At 35.7% G+C, this 21,464-nt stretch overlaps 3 protein-coding genes, 2 long non-coding RNA genes and 1 pseudogene across 5 annotated transcripts; 4 read left to right on the top strand and 2 right to left on the bottom strand.

Annotated features, from left to right (window-relative positions):
- Positions 1–920: 920 nt before the first annotated feature.
- Positions 921–4,618, bottom strand: LOC147941362 (uncharacterized). The gene is made up of 9 exons (XM_087458488.1): positions 4,108–4,618; positions 3,900–4,018; positions 3,447–3,833; positions 2,662–2,856; positions 2,320–2,577; positions 2,173–2,259; positions 1,883–2,084; positions 1,715–1,834; positions 921–1,654 (listed from the first exon to the last, which is right to left on the bottom strand). Exons 1-9 carry the CDS (start codon positions 4,616–4,618, stop codon positions 921–923), a joined length of 2,613 nt encoding a protein of 870 aa, XP_087314614.1.
- Positions 4,619–4,895: 277 nt separating this feature from the next.
- Positions 4,896–5,741, bottom strand: LOC147941361 (uncharacterized). The gene has a single exon (XM_087458487.1). The coding sequence runs from the start codon at positions 5,739–5,741 to the stop codon at positions 4,896–4,898; it is 846 nt and encodes a 281-aa protein (XP_087314613.1).
- Positions 5,742–6,296: 555 nt separating this feature from the next.
- On the top strand, positions 6,297–8,163 carry LOC104704643 (putative F-box/LRR-repeat protein 21 pseudogene; annotated as a pseudogene).
- A 7,828-nt stretch (positions 8,164–15,991) lies between these two features.
- On the top strand, positions 15,992–16,531 carry LOC109125523 (uncharacterized). Its single transcript, XR_002032571.2, has 3 exons — positions 15,992–16,189; positions 16,339–16,412; positions 16,497–16,531. It is a non-coding gene; the product is annotated as an uncharacterized LOC109125523 (long non-coding RNA).
- An 83-nt stretch (positions 16,532–16,614) lies between these two features.
- LOC147941360 (uncharacterized) lies at positions 16,615–17,523 on the top strand. Its single transcript, XR_015562773.1, has 2 exons — positions 16,615–16,743; positions 17,419–17,523. It is a non-coding gene; the product is annotated as an uncharacterized LOC147941360 (long non-coding RNA).
- A 1,029-nt stretch (positions 17,524–18,552) lies between these two features.
- LOC147941359 (putative F-box/LRR-repeat protein 21) lies at positions 18,553–20,286 on the top strand. Its single transcript, XM_087456401.1, has 3 exons — positions 18,553–19,002; positions 19,172–19,294; positions 19,907–20,286. Exons 1-3 carry the CDS (start codon positions 18,659–18,661, stop codon positions 20,202–20,204), a joined length of 765 nt encoding a protein of 254 aa, XP_087312527.1. The 5' UTR covers positions 18,553–18,658; the 3' UTR covers positions 20,205–20,286.
- The last annotated feature ends 1,178 nt before the right edge of the window (positions 20,287–21,464 follow it).

Below are 21,464 nucleotides of genomic sequence, written 5' to 3'. Positions count from 1 at the left end.
TTTTTTGTTTCTAGTGTAACAAGAATTTACTTGTTTGTGTCCAGTACATGATTTCACATGATTTCAAACTTATTAGTTCTGAACTGATTAATAGAAAACTAAAGAATGCATATAGACTAATCAACACTCATTCTTTATAGATAGCAAGATGTGATATTTTTCTTTACATTCATTGGTTTTATAGCCGTGATTTTGAAGACTTCAAAAAAAAAAAAAGGCTGTAGAACTTAAAAAATAAATTAAAAAAAATTAAAATACCTTTATTGACAAAAATAAAACTGACAAATGTAAAATATTAGAAACAACTTGACCGAATTACATTTTTACTGAAAATAGAAACGAGCCTATTCTCGATTGCCTACTAAAATCATCAGTGGCCTGCCTAATTAGAAAATCAATGAAACATAATTAGCGTGTGTGGCCTTGTTTGAGTCTAATTATTACGTGGCATGAATTGTACCACATACACATATTAATACTACGTAGACCTAATTTTATTTACACACAAGAGCCGTAAAGGTCTGAAACACTACACTTCGCTTCTTATCCTCAAAAATGGCAGCCTCCTCCTCTACGTTGTCTACTTTCGTGCCTCCTTCTGATGATGAAAGACGAAGACAAGCCAAGAAACTGGACCGATCTTCCGTCGGAGTTGACTTCTTCGATCCTGCTCCGACTTGGTGCTATTGAGATACTTGAAAACGCTCAGAAGGTGTGCACATCGTGGCGACGCATCTGCAAACACTCTTCCATTTTAACTTTGAAAGAATGTTTTCTCATTAATGAATCAAGATGTACATTAGTCACTTATATACAGTATGTGATAAGCTAAGTAAAAGGAAGCTTAGCTTACTGATATAATCATATATATATATCATAATAGACCCCCCTCAAGCCGAATCATCCTGTAAGAAAAGGCTTTATACCGATAAACGAGAGAGAATAGACTGGAAGGGTCCTGGATGTAAAGGTTTCGTCAAGATATCAACAAGTTGATTGATGGTAAAGACGTGTAAAACAGAGAGAAAGCCAGCCTTCACTTGATCTCTTGTAATATGGCAGTCGATCTCAACATGCTTAGTCCTCTCGTGAAAAACCGGATTATTGGCAATGTGCATAGCAGATTTGTTATCACAAAACAATTTGGCCGGAGTATCCACCTGAATGTGTAGATCCTTCAATAGTTGATGCAGCCACAAAAGTTCTTTAGTTGCAACCGCCATGCTTCTATATTCTGCCTCAGTGCTACTGGAACTCGCCACATCCTGCTTCTTGGATTTCCAACTGATCAAAGAAGAACCAAGAAACACGCAGACTCCAGAAACAGACCTTCTCGTGTCAGTACACGTACCCCAATCAGCATCAGCGAAACCATAGAGACAAATCTCTGTCTCCTTTGAGTAGAATAGTCCTTGGACGAGATTATTCTTGAGATAATTTAGCAGTTGATGAGCCGCATGTAAATGCACATCAGTCGGACAAGAAATAAACTGGCTCAATCGATGTACCGCAAAAGTGATATCAGGACGAGTGATACACAAGTACAACAGGCGTCCAACCAATTCTCTATAGGGTTTGGCATCATCAAGTAAAGTCCCTGTTTCATTACTCAGAGGTACCTTAGGATCCATAGGAACTGGTTTAGGTTTACAGCCTAGCAATCATGTATCTACCAGTAAATCCAGACAATAATTCCTTTGACAGACTGAAATACCATCAGAATTTCGAGCAATCTCTAGGCCTAAGAAGAATTTTGCTGGTCCTAGAACCTTCATCTTAAATTGACGAGCTAGTGCATCCTTAATGGATCGAACAGCCTCATCACTATCACTGGCTATAAGTATATCATCAACTTATACTAAGACAGCAGTATAAGAGGTACCTGTCACCTTCGTAAACAGTGTGTTATCAGCATAGGATTGTTCATAGCCTTCATCAGTCAAAACCTTAGATAAACACTTGTACCATTGTCGGGAAGCTTCTTTCAAACCATAGATAGACTTATGCAAGCGTAGAACCGGATTAGGTGGTAGAGTTGTACCCTCAGGCGGAGTATATCGGCAAGCTCGTATAAATCTCTTCATCTAGATCACTGTGTAAGAAAGCATTCATCACATCCATTTGGGTCAAGCTCCATCCCTTTTTAGCTGCCAAGCCTAAAATCATCTTCACACTAGCAAGTTTAGCAACAGGAGAAAAAGTATCAAAGTAATCAACTCCTTCTTGTTGTGTGAATCCTTTAGCGACTAATCGAGCTTTCTACCGTTCAATAGAACCGTCAGCATTATATTTAATTGTTTAGACCCATTTACAACCAACCACATTTTTCCCTGGTGGCAATGATGTAACACTCCAAGTTCGTAAAGCCTTCATAGCATCAAGCTCCACGTTCATAGCCTTTGTCCACCACACAGATATTATGGCCTGTCTAAAGTTTTTGGATTCGGTTTCAATCGAAATAGAAAGGACATAAGCCTGATATGGAGGTTGTAAACGAGAGTAAGAGAGAACAGAGGAAAGAGGATATGGTGTAGTGATCTGTTTTGGTGCAGGAATAGAAATTTGTGAATTGTTGTGCTGTATTAAAGAACAGTGATAGTCAGAGAGATAACATGGAGCCTTAGTTGAACGTTTGGGTCTCATAATGGGCAAAGAGATCACAGACGTCTCGACAGGTTGAGTCTCTGAACTAGAAGCACCAGAGTGTGTATTGCCAGATAATGTGGATGATGAGGATGGCAATGATGGTATATGTATGATATGATCATGCATGGGTGTAATAGCATCATCAGATATGGCAAGAGCAGGTAAAGGAAGAACACAATTATCAAAGAAATCCTTATGAGGAATAGTAGTCTTAAACGGAAAAATATGTTCATGAAAAATGACATTTCTAGAAATTGAAACTACATTTGTATCCAAATGAAGAACCTTGTAACCTTTATACCCAGATGCATAGCCTAAGAACACACATTGATCAGCCGTAGGACTGAATTTATGCATATCTTTCACTAAAGTGACATATAACAAAGACAACCAAAAGATTTTAGAAAAGAGTATTCAGGTTTCCTGTGTAAAAGCAACTCATAAGGTGTTTGATGATTTAAAACAACAGAAGGTATCCTATTTATCAGAAAAGCTGCAGTGTAAACACAAGAACTCCAATAGAGCAAATGAACATTGGACTGAAATAACAGAGATCTAGCGACATTTAACAAATGTTGATGTTTTCTCTCAACAACAGAGTTCTGTTGAGGAGTATACGCACAAGAAAACTGATGAACCATGCCATGTTTATGTATTAAATCCTGAAAAGCTAATTCAGGGGCATTATCAGTTCGTATCGCTTTTATCTTGGACTTGTATTGAGTATGAACATGCGTAATAAAGTTGGGAAAAGACTTGGAAACACAACTTTTATTCCTCAACATATAAATCCAGGTTACATGAGTGCAATCATCAACTATTGTAAGAAAATATCTATAACCCTCAATAGATTCTGTAGAAAACGGACCCCAAACATCTAGATGGACAAGATCAAATGGAGAGGAAGACCTATGATTATGAGACTCAAAAGATAAACGTTTCTGCTTAGCTAAAGGACATATGGGACAAACAGACCCAGTATCGAAATTAGACTTGGACAATTGTAAAATACCAGATAAACTCTTTAACTTGTTAGAAGATGGGTGTCCAAGGCGTTGGTGCCAGAGAGTGCCATCAACTCGCAAGGATCCAGCAAAATGCGAAATGTCGGAAGATGCAGCAGGTTTGAAAATGTAAAGATTATGCAGAAGAACACCTCTACCAATCGTCAAGTCCTGAATAAACTCCTGTATATAACATGAATCAAAAAAGAAATGAGCAGACATGTTGTTTCTTTGCAAGAGAGAACTAACAGAAATGAGATTAAACTTAAAAGAAGGAACATGGAGAACATCATGCAGTATGAGGGAAGATGACAAATGCACAGTGCCACAATGTGCAATAGCCACCCTGGTGTCATCAGGTAGAGAGACTGTCACCCTTAAACATCCATAGTCTCTTTGAACATGTTAAGATCCGAACAAACATGACTAGTAGCTCCAGTATCTATTATCCAACTACCATGAGGAAGTTTAGTAGAAAGAGAAGATAAGCATTGATGTTGAAAAGTGAGAGAATGATGTTCGAAACGAAGGGAAGTAGAAGATAAAGTGTCAGGAAAAGTGATTGTACCCGAAGAAGACTCCTCAGCCATAATACCATGTGCAGTGATAGACGCAGCAAATGAGGAAGGGGCCGGAGTCTCTAAAGACTTAATACGAACAAAGAGTTGTTGAATCAAAGATTGAGCTTGTTCTGGAGTAATCTGACTAACATCAAGATTAATCACACTCGAAACAGGTGGAGGTAAGTATGGCATGCCCTCTACAGAAGAAGTAGAACCAGTGGTAACATTGGCAACAGCATGAGACTGTTGCTTAGGAGGAAACTGTCCTCTTGGTTGGAAGGGCTGAGAAGAATGACTCTGTGGTCGCTGAGAAGTCTGATAAGTGCTCTTATAGCCATGTATATATCCTGGAGGATAACCATGAAGTTTATAACACTTCTGGACTACATGACCAGTCATGCCCATAGCCGGCCGTAAGCACAGGCTGATGAAGCAGTTGCTTGCGGCCCGATACTGATAAATAATTTTTCGGCCTTAAAATTAGCAAAATTTCTTATAGTGTAGTGGTAAGGAACTACAAAAATTTCTTGGTGGTCTCCGGTTCGACTCCATTTACAATCAGTTTTATTAATTTTGTTTGATTCATTAAAGATAATCGGCCACAAAAACTTTAGGGCTTGTGGCCCATATAATCTGTGCGACGGCTCTGGTCATGCCTCATGCCACAGTGAGTACATAGCGGTCACGAAGATCTTGGCCTAAAAGTATTCCGAACCGCAGCATAAACTTTGTTATCAGGTTGACCAGCAAACGGATTATAAGAGACTTCCTCCATAGGTATACCAGCATGAGAAGCCTGAAAGTTAGCACCATCATTCTTGGAAGTAGGCTTGATAGTAGTTGTTCTTTCATCCTGTGTCACCATATGAAAAACTTCCTCAAGAGATGGGATAGGCTTCATCATTAGGATCTGTCGCCGAGAAGATACATAAGACTCATTCAAACCCATAAGAAACTTAATAATTCGGCTTCTCTGCTGCAACATCTCCCATAAGACAGATGCATTGCATTCGCATCTCCCACAAGTGCAAACAGGAAGCTCGACATAGTTACAATATTCCTCCCAGAGTGTAACAAGCTCAGTGTAGTAAGCACTGATATCCATAGAGCCTTGTTGCAGATTGCTTAATCGCTGCTCAATCTCAAAGATGCGAGGAGCATCATCTTGCTTAAAACGAGAGATAATATTCTTCCACACACCCTCTGCAGTGGGAATGAATAAGATACTCTGTCCAATCTTCTTGGATACAGAGTTCATCAACCAAGTAGACACCATGTCGTTACATCGCGACCAAGAACCAAAATCACGATGACCTTCAGGTGGTTTCGGAACTGTTCCATCAATGAAACCCAATTTGTTATGCACATTTAGTGCCATACGAACAGATCTACGCCAAGAGTGAAACTCGGAACCAGTACTCAGCCTATCAGAGACTAAAGCCATACTAGCATGATCCGAGCTATAAAGGAAATAGGGATTATCATATTGATCAGTGGAAGAGCGCGATGAACTATCATTCGCCGCCATTGAAACAACAAACTAAGAGCAAATCACTCAATCACAAAGATTCCAAGAGAAGCGAACAAACAATACCTCAAGCAAGTACCTGAATCTCTCAATTGCAGAGCCAAAGCACAAGCAAAACCCAAATTGCGGAAGCTAAGATCTCAAGAACAGCTACGAACACAGCATAAACGAAAGTGTAAACAAGATGATTGATCGATGTACTCATCGTGTTTATCAAATTCGAGCTAGATCTGAGCTGGATTGAAGCTGGATTTAGCAAATCTGATTGATGAACCGTTGAAGATGAACAATTCGATGAAGATTGAGAAGATAAAATTGAAGATCGGATGATAATCTCCAGATATTTTCGATCTTGAGTTTGTTAGAAGAGTGTTCTTGAGAAAAGAAAGAACGAAAAAAGAGAGCGTTTCAATGCTCTCATACCATATTAACTTTAAAAGAATGTTTTCTCATTAATGAATCAAGATGTACATTACTTATATACAGTATGTGATAAGGTAAGTAAAAGGAAGCTTAGCTTACTGATATAATCATACATATATATGGTAATATTCCATGTGGCGGAAGATTGATATGCGAGACCTGGGAAATCGCGGACAGCACAACTTGATATTTGATGTCTTGTGCCGTCAGGCTGTTGATCTCAGCCAGGGCGGCTTGCTGGAGATCTACATTGAGAACTTCGCCACCGATTCTCTCCTCACCTACATCGCCTACAGGTTCTCTTCTCTCTGTCCCTTACACTCTGAAATATGCGCTAAGTTTAGAGAAATATATATGCCTTTTATTTGATTTCAGTGTATGTGAATAGTTAGACACAAAATGTCCTTTTTCTTACATTGTTCGAGTCTTGTTTTGTTACACTCTCTCTATCCCTTACACAAAACAATTACTCTTATCATAGTTTTTCTTAAAGCATAACTAGAGTTTCAGGTTTTTGAGCCGTATAATAGTCAGTCGTCCCAAACGCTCGTATAACACATCACTCTTTGCTCTTGTTATTTTACATGCTTTCTAAGTTGATTAGTACTTTGAGAATTTCTAATCGTTATTGTTATTTTTAGTTAATGATTTAACTCGACACACAATTATTTGCAGATCAAGCAATCTGAGAAGTCTTGGACTTGGATTTCGAATGTACCATCACTATACATCTATATCGAACAAAGGACTTGTGAACGCAATCGAAAAACTTCTAGTGGTGATTTGCATATGGTTGCTTTTAATCAAAAAATTAAAAATATTAAAAATGCATAACTAAAGAGAGAGATATTAAAGAACCGTTGCTTGTATAAATATTTTAGGAACTAAGAGAGAAACGTTTCTCTTTTATTCTCTCTTTTTATTGGTTAAATCTTTTTTATTAATAAAATATTAAATATTTAATTTTAAGAAATTTAAATGATTTGCTCTTGAGTGGAGATGGTCTTAGAGGCCTAAAGCAATTTAAAACATGTGAATTTGATGTTTTAATAATTTCTAGTTAATATATTAAATTTAACTAAAATATTTCTTGTATTGCTATAGATATTAAAATATTATTTGATATACTTTTAAAAAAAATTAATTTTTTTTAGTTATTTCATAAAAACAAATAACATCAAAATCATAAAACTGAGAAAAATGGTAGTTACATGTTTGAAAGAGAAGAGGGCACTATAATTTATCATAAAAGTTGGCAATTTTTTTTTAAAAAAGATTCATGATAAGCATAAAAAATAAGGACTTAAGAGAAGAAAAAAAATCTTTCACAAAAACAAATACCAAGTATTTATAAAAGAAAAACAACAAATGGGATTTTCATCTTTTAAAATATATTGTTTTAGTTTTAGTTTTGTTATCTAATTTAATTTTAAATAATAATTAGAGTGTAACCAATACAATTAAGCCATATGACTTCAAGAGTCTCTTATCTATGGGTTTTCAAACAACAAATACCAAGTATAGTTCTTTTATACCAACAAATACATATGACACTGTTTGAGTCTTGTTTTGTTTTACTCCGTTAGTTACTCTCATCATACGTAATTAATTACTTATCCTTTGTCATGGATAATGAAAATTTAGTAGTTTGGTTATTATAGCATATATAAATTAAATATTATCAGCTTATAGAAATCTTATCATACACTTGCTTAAAGCATCGCTAGAGTTTCATTTTTTAAGACCTGTGATTGCCATCCCAAACGCAATTCTCGTAACAAGCGTGTTCATTCATTGCTCTTCTAATTACAAGTTTATGAGTTCTAGCTTCTTAGTTTTGATTTAACTTGACACATTTATTTGCAGATCAAGGAATCTGAGAAGTCTTGGACTTCGAATGTACTATTCACGTATGGCAAAAAAAGGATTTGTGAAGGCAATCGCAAAACTTCCATTCCTTGAAACCTTGGAGCTCTCACACTCAGGGATAAGGGATTAGATTGGATTTAAAAGCCATAGGTCAGGGTTGTCAGGCTACATACCCTCTCACATCAAATGTGATGATGATGATTATGCCCTAGCAATCGCTGAAACCATGCCCGAACTACGCCACCTCCAGCTTCTTGGGGACAGATTAACTGACAATGGCTTGAACGCCATTCTTGACGGTTGTCCGCACTTGGTCGGAAATCTTGAGAAGCAATGTTTGGAGAGGGTAAAAGAGTTCAGACGCCCAAATGACTCAACAGCTGATTACCCATTTGATATCACTATTTTCAGTTATGATTCTGAATCAGATGACTCAAATCAGGTTCAGGCGACCAGTATCAGGACTAGGTATTGAATCTCTCAGAACACAAGTTGGTTTTGTTGGTCTTGTCAACTTATGAAACTCGATCATGTCCCCTCTTCTCTCTATCTTGGTATTTGGTACTTTCGAAGTCCTTATTTCATTTAAACTTTTAAGATTTGAGTGCGTAGTTATAAGTTGCGAAAACGATGCCATGGTGTTTTCTTAAGTGGGTACCTTAATGATGCTCGGCTGATTTTTTTTTATGAGATTACGGCCGTGTTCTTTTAGTTGTCGCCGAGCGACACTCATAATAACATTAGTTTTCCTTTTTGTTAATAATCCAGCGACACATCTGCTACTAAAAAACGTAGAGTAGCGATGCAAGTGTCGCTAAAACGAGACCCCGAATAAAGTGGCGACTCTGAATAAAACCAGCAACATCAACTATTAAGAAATAAGAACAAAAGCTATAACAATGGAAGAAGGGAGGAAAACCAGCGACAGTTAAAGAGAAAAACACCAGCGTTGTCCGTGTAATTTTCTGTGGCCGGAACATGTCGCGTGACAGAGAAAAGAACAGGGCTTACATCTATTTATTATACTTTATGGACTGAACAGATATCATAAATATGCTTCTAAGTTGATCAGTCATACTATGAATAATATTGTTTTCCTAGTTTAAGGTTTAGCTAATTATTTGTCTAATCAAAGTAGTCTAAGAAGCCTTGGACTTCCAATGTTTCTCAAAAAACTTGTGATGAATGCAGTCGCAAATCTACTGGTGGTTAAGAGAGCTCATGGATATAGCTAAATTTTAAACTTATTGGCCAATTTTTTCCACGGCTAAATACAATGATGCTAAATTTCTTTGGTGACATGCGAAAACGTTAATGATGATCATGCACTATTTTTGGTGAAAGCATGCTTGAACGACGCCATCTCCAGCTTCTTGAGAACAAGACTAACGGAAAGTGGCTTAAACGCCATTCTTGATAACTATCCGACCTGGAACACTATGATAATTACGCAAGTGTTTCAACATTAACTTTTTCAGAGATCTAGAGAAACGATGTTTAAAGAGAATCAAAGATTCTAAACGCCCCCAAAACGACTCAACCGCTGGTTACCCATATGATATCAATTTTGTTAATTTTGATTCAGATGGTGACTTGGGAAAAATATACGGTGGTGATGACATATTGAGGTTGACTATGATTTCTAAGGTGCCAGTAACAATATATTTGTCAAAAAAAAAAAAAAAAAAAGGTGCCCGTAACTATATTTGAGACTAGATTTGAATCTTTATGAACAATGCAGAAAACACGTTGTATATATATGATGGTCTTGCCAACTTATGAACTTGTTTCATGTCTTTTTTGTCCTCTCTTATCCGTAGTTGTAGTGTCCATCTTTTGAACCTTTTTTGGTGCGTGTTGATTTCAGTATCCGTTTTGAGGTAATGTGCAAAAACATAGTTTCATATCATTCATTCAAATTAACTGTTTATTCTTTTATGGGCATCTCAATTCGAATATATCACATTCTAAATTAGAGTTGAAGATACAATGTTATTGGTTCTATGATTTTAATGGATTTGGAAATCGAAACAAAAATCATGTGTTATTCAATCATTGATTTTAAAATACGTATCAAAATAATGTGTTATTGGTTCTATGATTTACAAATACTTGTTGAAATCCCATATTATTGATTTAATGATTTGTTTTTGGATTTCAAAATCCACATTATGTTTTAAATGGATTTGAAAGTATAAAATAAAATGATTCAAATCTAAGGATAAAACATGTTATTTCAAAATTCAGGTGTTTTGATTTTTAGAATTTACAATTCTATATGGATTTAAAAATCACCTCTCCAATAACAGCCTAGTCTATATTTTAAGTTTCTCTAGGTTTGCAATATTTTTTCAAAAAATAAAATAAAATGATACATAATAGAAAAACTTTACTGTATAATGAAATTACTCTATCTTCTAGTATAAAATATAGAATAATACATTGGAGATGTGTCTAGCTAACCACCTATATTATTTCTTCATTTTTTTATTTTATTAAATTTGACATATGTATAATCAGATAGAGCTATGCTATTTAGTCTTTTACTTAAATCGAATGGAGTGTAAGATATGTTTGGTCATGACAATATATAGGGTTGTGCACTAGACAGATCCTCTTGAATCTTAAGAGTTAAGATTATCTTTTACTCGACTCGATTTCTACGAGCTAGTATCCAGAAAATTAGATATCCTGGTGACTTGCTAGATATCCGATTTTTATCTTTACAGGCACATTTAAAGATAATTCATAAATAAATTTATTTCCATATTCTTATCATAGCTCTATATTCGAGAAATTGGCTATCATCACGATAGAAGGTGGTTGATGTTAGTTTCGGATTGACTATTGGCATACTTAGTATACTAGATTAGGACCCGCGGTACACCGCGTGATAAATTATTTATAACCAAAAAATTTAAATTATAAGTTATATTTGTTGGTTAAATATGTTCTAATTATATAATAATTGTTAATTTATGGTTTAAAGTTTAAATCATATAATACTGCAATATAATTTATTTTTTACATAATATTTATTAATCAATTTAATTAGATATGTCTATTATCGATAGTGTTAACAAAATAATGAAATGATGTTTTACCCGTTTAACACCAAATTAATGATATTTTAAATTTATATAAATATTGACAAAATCCGTCCCGCTATATAAATCCGTCCCGAGATATTTTAACTTGCACTATATAATTTTAATTTTTAATATTTATTGTTTTGTATTATAAATATTAGATTGAGTTGATATGTTATTTATTAAGGTTATAACCATTTACATTTTATAAGATTGGCACATTTTATAAGATTGGCGCTTCTTATAAAGTTTAAATATTTATAATACTTGCAATTCTTAAAACGGTTGAGTATTTCTCATATCAGAAGTCAACCCACGTTTTGTGACATACCCTGTTATCTCAGGCCATTTAGGATTGCATGTAAATGTGATGAATAAATCAGGGAACCCATAGTGTTTACATATGGTCATGGCATCGTAATAGCTTTGAACCATATACCGTGGTCCACCAGTGAAAAAAGTGGGGATATTTATCTGGTTTCCTTGTTGACTCATAGTACTGGTTCCTGATTCAGCGGCTTGTTTGATGTTGTTGAAGTTCTCACAACGCTTCTTAGACTTGTTGAACGTTATATAATTCAGCCTGGTTGTTTCAATAGTTGTATATGCATCACACAGAAACTGTTGAAAGAGCCTCTTTGATTGTAGAAGAGTATGGGACTCGTTATCTCTTTCTTGAATCCTGAATGTGAACCACTGTCGCATACTAATACTCTTCCTTTTCTTTCCTGTGTTGTTAACTCCTTTAAAACATTTTTCGATCCCAGGCCTGAATCAATCTTCACCATAGCATAGAATTAGAGGATACTGCAGTGCCAAATAGGATATATGAACTTCACTAATCCTCTTTAGGTGGCATGTAGACTTTTCTTCGATGATAATATCACGTGAAGGCATTTCTTTTTTAAAATCACCTGGTATAAGTGCTGCAACCTCAGAAACTGTAGGCATACTGTAAGTCCTTCCATCAACCCCAACTCGATCAGCAACTATTCTCATATGAAAAGGTTGATCTTGATCTGTTTGAAACCTATCTCTTACAATCCGAAAGTTTTTTGACATACAGATTGACATCGTTGAGCATTTTCATTAGCAATTCAATGATTTCCTTCTTCACCTTCGGTCTGCCTTTAGTGGTAGCTGTGCTTTTGCTCTTACTAAAAAAATGAAAGAATGAAATGGATTAGCTATATAAATTTTGTATATCACCATGGTTAATCTGAAGTTTTAAAGGTTACCTAATCACAGTAGATCTGTTCTCCACTTCATTCTCTGTGTCAACTATATATAGCTGGGAGTACTTAGCATAATCACCCAAATCAGGTTTTAAACTACCTATTCGGTGATAATTTCCACCTTGTAAACGAAACATATTAGGTCCGATGCCTTTTGGTATAGATCGATCAATCCTTCCTCCAAGAGAAGTCATAGCGAAGATCATATTATAAAGTCTAATGAGCTGTCTGAAATTTCTACTCAGTGCATCATCACCGGTCAACAGTTGTTTGAGAACCACCGGGGATTCTTTTAGTTGTGGCAATTTAACATTCCCTTGGCCACAGCATAGACTGAACGTTGGAGTTTTTGTACTTCTTTTTTTGTTTAATCGCTCATCAAACCACATCAATGCACCACAGTACTTGCACTTGTATGTAGGATCACCATGATCAAGCTAACCTACAAAATAAGTTTTTAAAGTAACTAATATGTACCAAGTAGTTATTCACTTTCATCGCTCTCATTCATTGTTATTAGTTTCTGATATACTACCTTCTTTCGTTTCTGTTCTCGCTAATCCTTTGCCTTTTTTTTTGCAGCGCTAGAGTCAGTTTTGTTCTGAAGTGTGATCCGGTCCGGTGAACATCACCAGTTACGCGTTCATGGTTTGGTAGGTCATTATCCATGTCTTCATCAGAGCTACTATAGTAGTAGCTTTGTTCATCAGTATCCTCGTCATCAAAGTAGTCATTATAGTTATCTTCTCCATCCCAGTCATTTTCACTGCTAGTATTAGAGTAGTTATCTCCAGTTGCTGCATTTGGTTGACCTATTATATGAAGACAATCAAATGAACTTACATGCATTAAGTTCAGTTTTTTTCCTATTTATTTTTAAATGAAAAACATACCTGGTGAAGGATTAGAGCATGAAGCATAGCAGAATTCTGAGTCCAAATTCTTCCTTGGCATATGTTTGAATTTATCTAGAGAGAATGATGGCTGTGGTACTTCACCATACTTAATATAATCTTTATATTGGATACCTGATAAATACTGTGTATTTAGTTGGCTATAATTTGCTTAACATATGTTACTTAAAACCTTATATATACGAAAACTCACCATTTGAACTAATTGGCAAATGATTGTTGATGTAAATACTGGGTGCAGGATTTCTACGTTCAAATGATGGCATATTGGTGATGTCCTTCATCACAGAATCCCTATAGTTTGTATTATTTGTGATGGTTGACATTGGAGTGTCGCCTGAAATTTCGACCAGGAAATAGCAAGGATATGATTTATGTTCAATGAAATTTCGATCAATCAACACATTTTTTTTTTAAGATGAAAACTAACTACTGTTCTTGACTTCTTGTTGTTTTGCAGTAGCAGTACATTGATGTGTGGTTGGTGTTATGACATTTGGATCAAACGGTTCCGGCAAGTTGGTAATATCTTTCAATACTCTATTGAAAACTGTAGTAATTGGGGTCAAGCCATTTAGATTTGGTCCAACAGACGTTTGGTAGGAACTTGTTTGATATCCTAATGATTCTACACGACTTCTCTTGGTAGATTGATTTGAATTATCTTCCTCTGAAGTGGTTAAATCGAATTTCTTCTTCATTCTGAATATCAAATTTTTAGAGGATGTAGTTACTTTTTTTTCACAATATATTATGGGTAAAGAGTCTTCTTGAGAAAATGATGATCAATTAATGAATAGTAGCGGTAAAACTTTGGCAGATATTTCGGTAGTTTAAACAGTAAACTATTGTTAATATGATCAATTATAGATTTTGTAGAGCAGAGAATCTGTCTATGATTTCGTGATTATGGGTGTAAGTGAATCAGAGTAAGATATATTTTCCAATATCTAGATTAGCTATTATTATGGATTTTACACTACAACGAATCAATCTCTGTTATTGTTGTTATGGGTGTAAGTCATTGAGGAATTAGAGAAAGTTATTAATGTAATAGGCTAAAGTTATGGATTTGACAGAGTAAACTGAGGCTATAAGTCTATATATCATATTTTTCATAATATCCACTTAATATGATTTCATCTTATATTGATATAAGAAACATGTAGTTATATGGGTTCGTATTAATGGTGACTGTATTCAATACTTTTTAACGTTGACTAACTTAATCCCATAAACATTGTTCCTATATTGTGTAGACGCTTAAATTTTGGTAATATAGATACATATTAATATATTCACTGATATTAGAATGGAACATAATATGACAATGTGTGTTTTTTTTTTTTTTAATAAGCAGTGGATATGTGCGTTAATTTGGTGGATTTTCAAAAAAGTGTTCTATAGTAGTCTTGGTAATCACGTGTCAGGTTTGTGTAATTATCCTGTATCCATATTTTAGATTTTCGGTTTCTGTTCTAATATTTGCATCAGTTTACAAATATATAGATGACAGCTAAACCAAATTTACTCTATATGATTTATCTATGTTTTTTAACAGTGAGTAAACAATAACCTTGTTTTAACTTTAGTATATTGAATAGAAAAACATATATAAAATGATAGTGATTAATTTATTATTAAATTGAAAATGGCTTATAGAGGGAGCCTTATTAGAAATTTAGAGGAAAACGCGGTGTAACTCATTAGGAAAGAAAAGTGCAGAAAACATAAATCACCATCGGGACAACTTGTTGGTCTTACTTCTTTTCAACCTTAATTTGAACCCCCTTGATTTGAACCCCCTTGATGTCAACCACCTTTCCAACATTAGTATCTTTCATCTTGCACATAGGGGTCTCCATAGTCTTAGAAGCCTCAATACCCTCTTCCATTTCCTTCTCTCCATACTCAAGTGTTGACACCTTTAAATCAAACGTCTTGATTGGGCCTCCTACTCCATTGGATTCAGCACACACCTTCTTTGAAGAGGATGATTGTCCAGGTGTATCAGAATTGGATGCGTAGACACGTTTAGAGGAGGGAGTAGTTGATTCAGAAGTCTCCTGACTATAAGTCAAAGCAAGGTGTGCCTAGCCACATTTATGTGAGAAAGACTTAGTATCTTTGCTTGTAAGACAAATGGGTCACTTTAGGTAATTAAATCTGCATAATACTCTTACTTGATCGCCGGAGACAATTGAAGATGGGTTCACAATTTCATTTGATTCCTCAGTGATTTGCTCGGCTAAAAGTCCGTCTTTGGAAAGGATTTTGGTTACCCTGTAGGAATCCTTTCCATCCCAAATGTTTTCTCGTTCCACACAAACCAGGAACACAAATGTTTTCCCAATGACGTTCTTGATAGCGTCAGGCAAATCTTCAGGATTTGTGAGCTTAAAGCGAGAATCACATAGCATTTAATTAAAAAGTAGTGTTAACTGAATGTTTATAGATCTATGAACACGTTGATTACCTCATCCAATGAACCACCAAGAATAGCAGCTGCAGATTCTCCAATAACCTCAGAAGCAATGCTGTCAAATAATAGGAATTTGGACTCTCCAGTATTGTCCATGACTTTAACGTAAATCATGTATCTGCAATGCCATTCATAGAAGGAATTGTAGACTAAAATCTAGAAAGTTTAAATATATTTTAACGGTTTATCTGTTTGCAATCTTACCTTGCAATGACATTGGTCACAGGTGACCTGCAAACATCACACCAAAACTTTGCTTTTTGTGACTTACTCTCAAATTGGTAAAATCCAGTGCGTATATGGGTCACTTTTTATTGCAGGCACGACAACTAAAATAATACCAAGCCCAGTCGGTATCAATTAAGTAGATGGTGCTCATTACTCTTACTTTCCCGACCTGAAATTAGTGATATAGCATTCAAATACCATTCCTTAGGTCGGTCGTTTGATTCATATGTAAATGATATTTTCTAGAAAGAATATATATACCAACCTCAACTGAATCGATAAGTTCCGCAATGGTTTTCCTTGAATACTGACTGGTGTCTTCTTATGTGACAGCCACAATCTGCAACTTTGGGACAGATTCACGGAAAGCGAGAGACAAACCATCATTTGGAAGGCTGTATGATATAAGATGCAAAGTGTTATATAGGTCGGTAAAAGTTTTATCATATATCAGTTTTATTCTTATGATAGAAGTACATACGATTTGATGAAATTATCAACTTCTATCCAAGCAGGGTTGATATGCACTTGTGATGCATCATAGGAATTAGATAGGTATCTACTACCTGTTACATTTTTGTTCTTAATATCTGATATAAAGATAAATATATTTTCATATATATTTGTTTTATTTAGGAAGATGCAAGCCGAATATTACCTTTGTATGTTTTCACTTTAACAAACCGGAGGATGCAAACCACAATGACACCATTTGATGCCTGGCAGCCTCCAAAAACTTTGTCAGCGAATGAGCCCCACAAGGTACACGATAGCCTCTCGTCCCTGTCAATAAAAATCAGCTTTTAGTTCATGTTTTTTTGAATAGAGGCTTAGAATTAGGCAGATTAATGTAACCTTTCGTCCCGCATCTCAAACACGAGTTTATGCGTTGGCTTGTTGTTAACTTCAACTGTCTCCATATCACCAATGTTCACCACTTGACCGATCACGTCTGATAATGTTGTATCACAAATAGAAACCATAAGAGGACTTTAATGTTTTGAAATCATAGATACTTTAAGAATATAATAAGAAAAAACAATGAAATTCACCAATCAACATGTTAGTGTTAAGGTCTGGATCCTCAACTCTTGCAAACTTTGTCAAGCTTAGGAAGTTTGAGTCGGACTTAGGATCACTAACAGCAACATAGGTCTCGTTGACAAAACTGAGTTTGTACAAATGAGTGGTAGGAAGAAACTGACCAACCGCATGAGTGATTGAGAAGGTCTCGATGAACCTCCATGAGCCAATGGTCAGGTGGTTGACGTAACAGTTGACCAAGTCTTTTTTTCACGGACCCGTGTATTTTCATTCCCTATAATATAGAATATAAAGTAGTGAGGGCAGAAGAAGTTATGAAAAGAATAGACTAAATGAAAATGATACTCACAGTCTCATCAGCCAAAATGAGTTCAAGTGTTTCTCCTGTGGCAGCTGTATACTGGCGCCAATTATGAAGGACTTTGACCTGGATTCTCCATGCAGTCTTGTACGGACGAATGTCGCGGAGGAAAGCAAAAGAAGCCGCCATTGTTTTAGGTATGAATTTATTTAGCTTTTTTTGTTTGATTCGATGATTGGTGAGACTGTGTTTATATAGTCTGCAATTGGGGATTATTATGATTGCATATAAAGAAGGCTGAATATACGGGTTTGTCTATCATTGGGAAGTTTAGATTTTTTTGGTGATAGAATTAAGCGATATGATTGAAGATTGATATGAAAATAATATAGATTGATATAGATTGGTTGTTGAATTTGCAGGAAATTAGGCGTTGAAGTCGAAGGGAGTTAAGAGATAATATAGTTTCCATCTTTTCGGCCAGCAGCTTATTAATTTTCTTATTAATTTTTATTTTTTTATTTATATTAATTAGAATGACATTCTCTGTAAATACCTTTGAACTCCAAGGCTTCTACTCAAAAATGCTGTGAAATTAATAATATAGATGTATTATGTGATGATTAAGCCTTCTTTTAGTTTAAGGGTTCGTCCTCTTCTCGGGTTTAAATTCTCTATTTAGTAGATTTTCATTTGGTTTTGTTTTATGTCTTTGGAATTTTTTTTCAGCCGCTATAAACCACCGCAATGTTTGCATCCACCAGACCGGAGTGAATAGTTTCTTGCTCGGAGTTGTGGAAGACGCTAGATCTGGAGGTGAGGTGTTAGATTCCAGTGGGTTAGATTGCTAGGTACGAGATCTAACTCCAGTAGAGCCGGAGGTTGGGGATTTGAGCAGTTCAGAAGCCTTACAGTGGGATTGGTGGATCAACGGAAAGGAGTCGGACATGAAAACTAAACACTTTGTTGAAGGCTATGATCCGTTGGTGTTGCCACAAAGCCATGGGGGCTTGTGTTTGCTTGTACTACTGTTCAAGTTCTTGCTTCAGGTCGTCAACAGGTTTCCGATCTTTTCTACCGGTAACAGCAAAATTTTTCCGTTGCTCCATTTTGTAACTGTTTATTTCGTATGTGAAATCTAAGGTCCTGCCCAATTTTATTGGGAGACCCATTTCAATATAAAATATCTATATTTAAAATATATATATAAAAAAAAAAAAAAACTACGTAAACCTAATTTCTAGAGACGGATGCCGAAAGGTTCCGAAACACAACACTACACTTCTTATTTCACTGATTTGAAAAACCTATTTTCTCCATCCTTCAAAAAAAATGTCTTCCTCCTTCTCCACGCCGTTGTCTATTTTTAAGCGTCCGCTGAAGAAAGAAGAGCCAAGAAACTGGGCAGAGCTTCCTTCGGAGTTGATTTCATCTATCCTGCTCCGTCTAAGCGTGGCTGAGATACTGGAAAACGCTCAGAAAGTGTGCAGACCGTGGCGACAGGTCTGTAAAGACCCTTACATGTGGCATAAAATCGACATGACAAACCATGGAAACCATGTAAATCTCGACTTACCTACCATTTGCCGTCACGCCGATGATCCCAGCCAGGGTGGTTTGGTCGAAATCAACACTGGGACCTTCAATGTTCTCCTCCGCTACATCACCGCCGTTAGGTTATCTATCTTTTGTTTTTTCCCTTTTACTGGATCTGCTATGGATAATGTTTTTACGAGTCAAAAAAAATTTCGATTATATTTTAAAGTGAACTGATATGACGCTGTTATAATAGTCCTAAGTTCTCACATTGTTCATGGCTTCCTCATGGCGTAAAATTGAAACTAGGAAGCTAAAAAACAATGGAAAACTCATGTGCCGTCACGCCGTTGATCGCAGCCAAGGTGGTTTGGTCGAAATCTACACTGGGAACTTCGTCGACGATGATCTCCTCGGCTACATCGCCCATAGGTACCTATCTTCTCTCTATCCCTTACAACTCTCAAACTCCACTTATGATGCTTTTTTTTTTTTTTTTTTTTTCCCTTTACTAGATATATCCTTTCAATGTTTGAAGAGTCAAAAAGATTTCAATTTTATTTTGCAAGTGACTTGATATATATATGACGCTGTCTTAATAGTCTTTAATTAGTTCTCACATTGTTCAATCGAGTCTTCTTTTGTTTCACACCGTTACTGGCATACTTAATTAATAACTTGTCCTTTTTCATGGTTAATGAAAACAAGAAGTTAGGTTTTAGCATGCAAATATTTATCCGCTTATGTGGTAAGTCTTATTATAGACTTGCTTAAAGCTTCATTAGATTTTGATGTTTTGAGTCATGTACTGAGCCCAGATACTGTGTCCAGATACTGCGTCTTGATACTGTATCCAGATATTGCGTCTAATTCACCAAATGAATAGGGCTCTAGTCGATCTTCTCAATCAAAAAAACAAACGCATTTCTTTGCCCTTCTTATATTTACATGCTTCTGAGATGATTAGTAGTATGATAAAATTTCTAATTAACTATTGTTCTTCTTCTTAGTTTATGTTTTAATTCGACACACAATTATTTGCAGATCAAGGAATCTGAGAAGTCTTGGACTAGGAATGACCTGTCAACGTAGTACGACAAGCACAGGAATTGTGAACGCAGTGGCAAAACTTCCATTGCTTGAAACCGTTGAGGTCTCAGCACGCTTATGTTTAATACTGGATTTGAAAGCTATAGGCCACGCTTGCCCACAGCTAAAGACATTGAAAATAAACAACAGACGTTACGAGCCCGTTGGCGTGCACGCTCTACGCCACCTCCAGAATCTTAGTAAGAGAGTAAATGATTACCCATTTCATATGACTTTTGTCGATTCTGACTGAGACGATGACTTGAACAATATATACAGCGGTAGTCGGTGACGACATTAATTTTCGAATATGATTTCCGACATTAATTTTCGAATATGATTTCTCAAGGTGCTATCTCGGACTAGGTATTGAGTCTCTCTGAACACAAGTTGATCATATCCCCTCTTCTCTCTATCTTGGTATTTGGTATAGTTTCAAAACGATGGTTTTTTCTTAAGTGGGTACGTTAATGACGCTCGGCTGATATTTATTATGAGATTACATCAATTATATATTATACTTTATATGAACGAAAAAATATCATAAATATGCTTCTAATTTGATCAGTCATACTATGAAGAAATTTGTCTAATCAAAGTAGTCTAAGAAGCCTTAGACTTCCAATGTTTCTCAAAAAACTTGTGATGAATGCAGTCGCAAAACTACTGGTGCTTAAGAGAGCTCTAGGTCTCACACTGATGGATATAGCTAAATTTTAAACTTATAGGCCATTTTTGTCCACAGCTAAATACAATGATGCTAAATTTCTTTGGTGATGACATTCGTTCCGGCGAAAAGGTTAATGATGATCATCCACTAGTTTTGGTGAAAGCATGCTTGAACGACGCCATATCCAGCTTCTTGAGAACAAGACTAACGGAAAGTGGCTAAACGCCATTCTTGATAACTATCCGACCTGGAACACTATGATTTACGTAAGTGTTTCAACATTAACTTTTTCAGAGATCTAGAGAAATGATGTTTCAAGAAAATCAAAGAGTCTAAACGCCCCCAAAACGACTCAACCGCTGGTTACCCAAATTATATCAATTTTGTTAATTTTTCTTCTTACCAGTGGTGGATCCAACAAATCTTTTGAGAGGATGCAAAAAAAACCAAGCTTTTCAGTTGGGGAATTGAACTCTTTAACTCAAATAATAGGTGGTGCATCATACACCACTAGGCTACTTACATCACTAATGAGTATGCATAACTAAACATTTTATAATTTTATCTGGTGCACTTGCACCTCTTCTAATGAACGTGGATCCGCCCCTGATTCAAACCATGACTTGGGAAATATATATAGTGGTGATGACATATTGAGGTTGAATATGATTTCTAAGGTGCCAGTAACTATATTTCAGACTAGTTTTGAATCTTTATGAACAATGCAGAAAACACGTTGTATATATATGATGGTCTTGCCAACTTATGAACTTGTTTCATGTCTTCTTTTTTCTCTTATTTGTAGTTGTAGTGTTCTTCTTTTGAACCTTTTTTCTAGTGCGT

This window comes from Camelina sativa, chromosome 7, assembly GCF_030686135.1.
Source record: "Camelina sativa cultivar CO46 ecotype springtype chromosome 7, ASM3068613v1".
Taxonomy (NCBI): Eukaryota; Viridiplantae; Streptophyta; class Magnoliopsida; order Brassicales; family Brassicaceae; genus Camelina; species Camelina sativa.
Note: the sequence above shows the minus strand (reverse complement) of the source record. Positions and strands in the feature narration are given on the sequence as shown.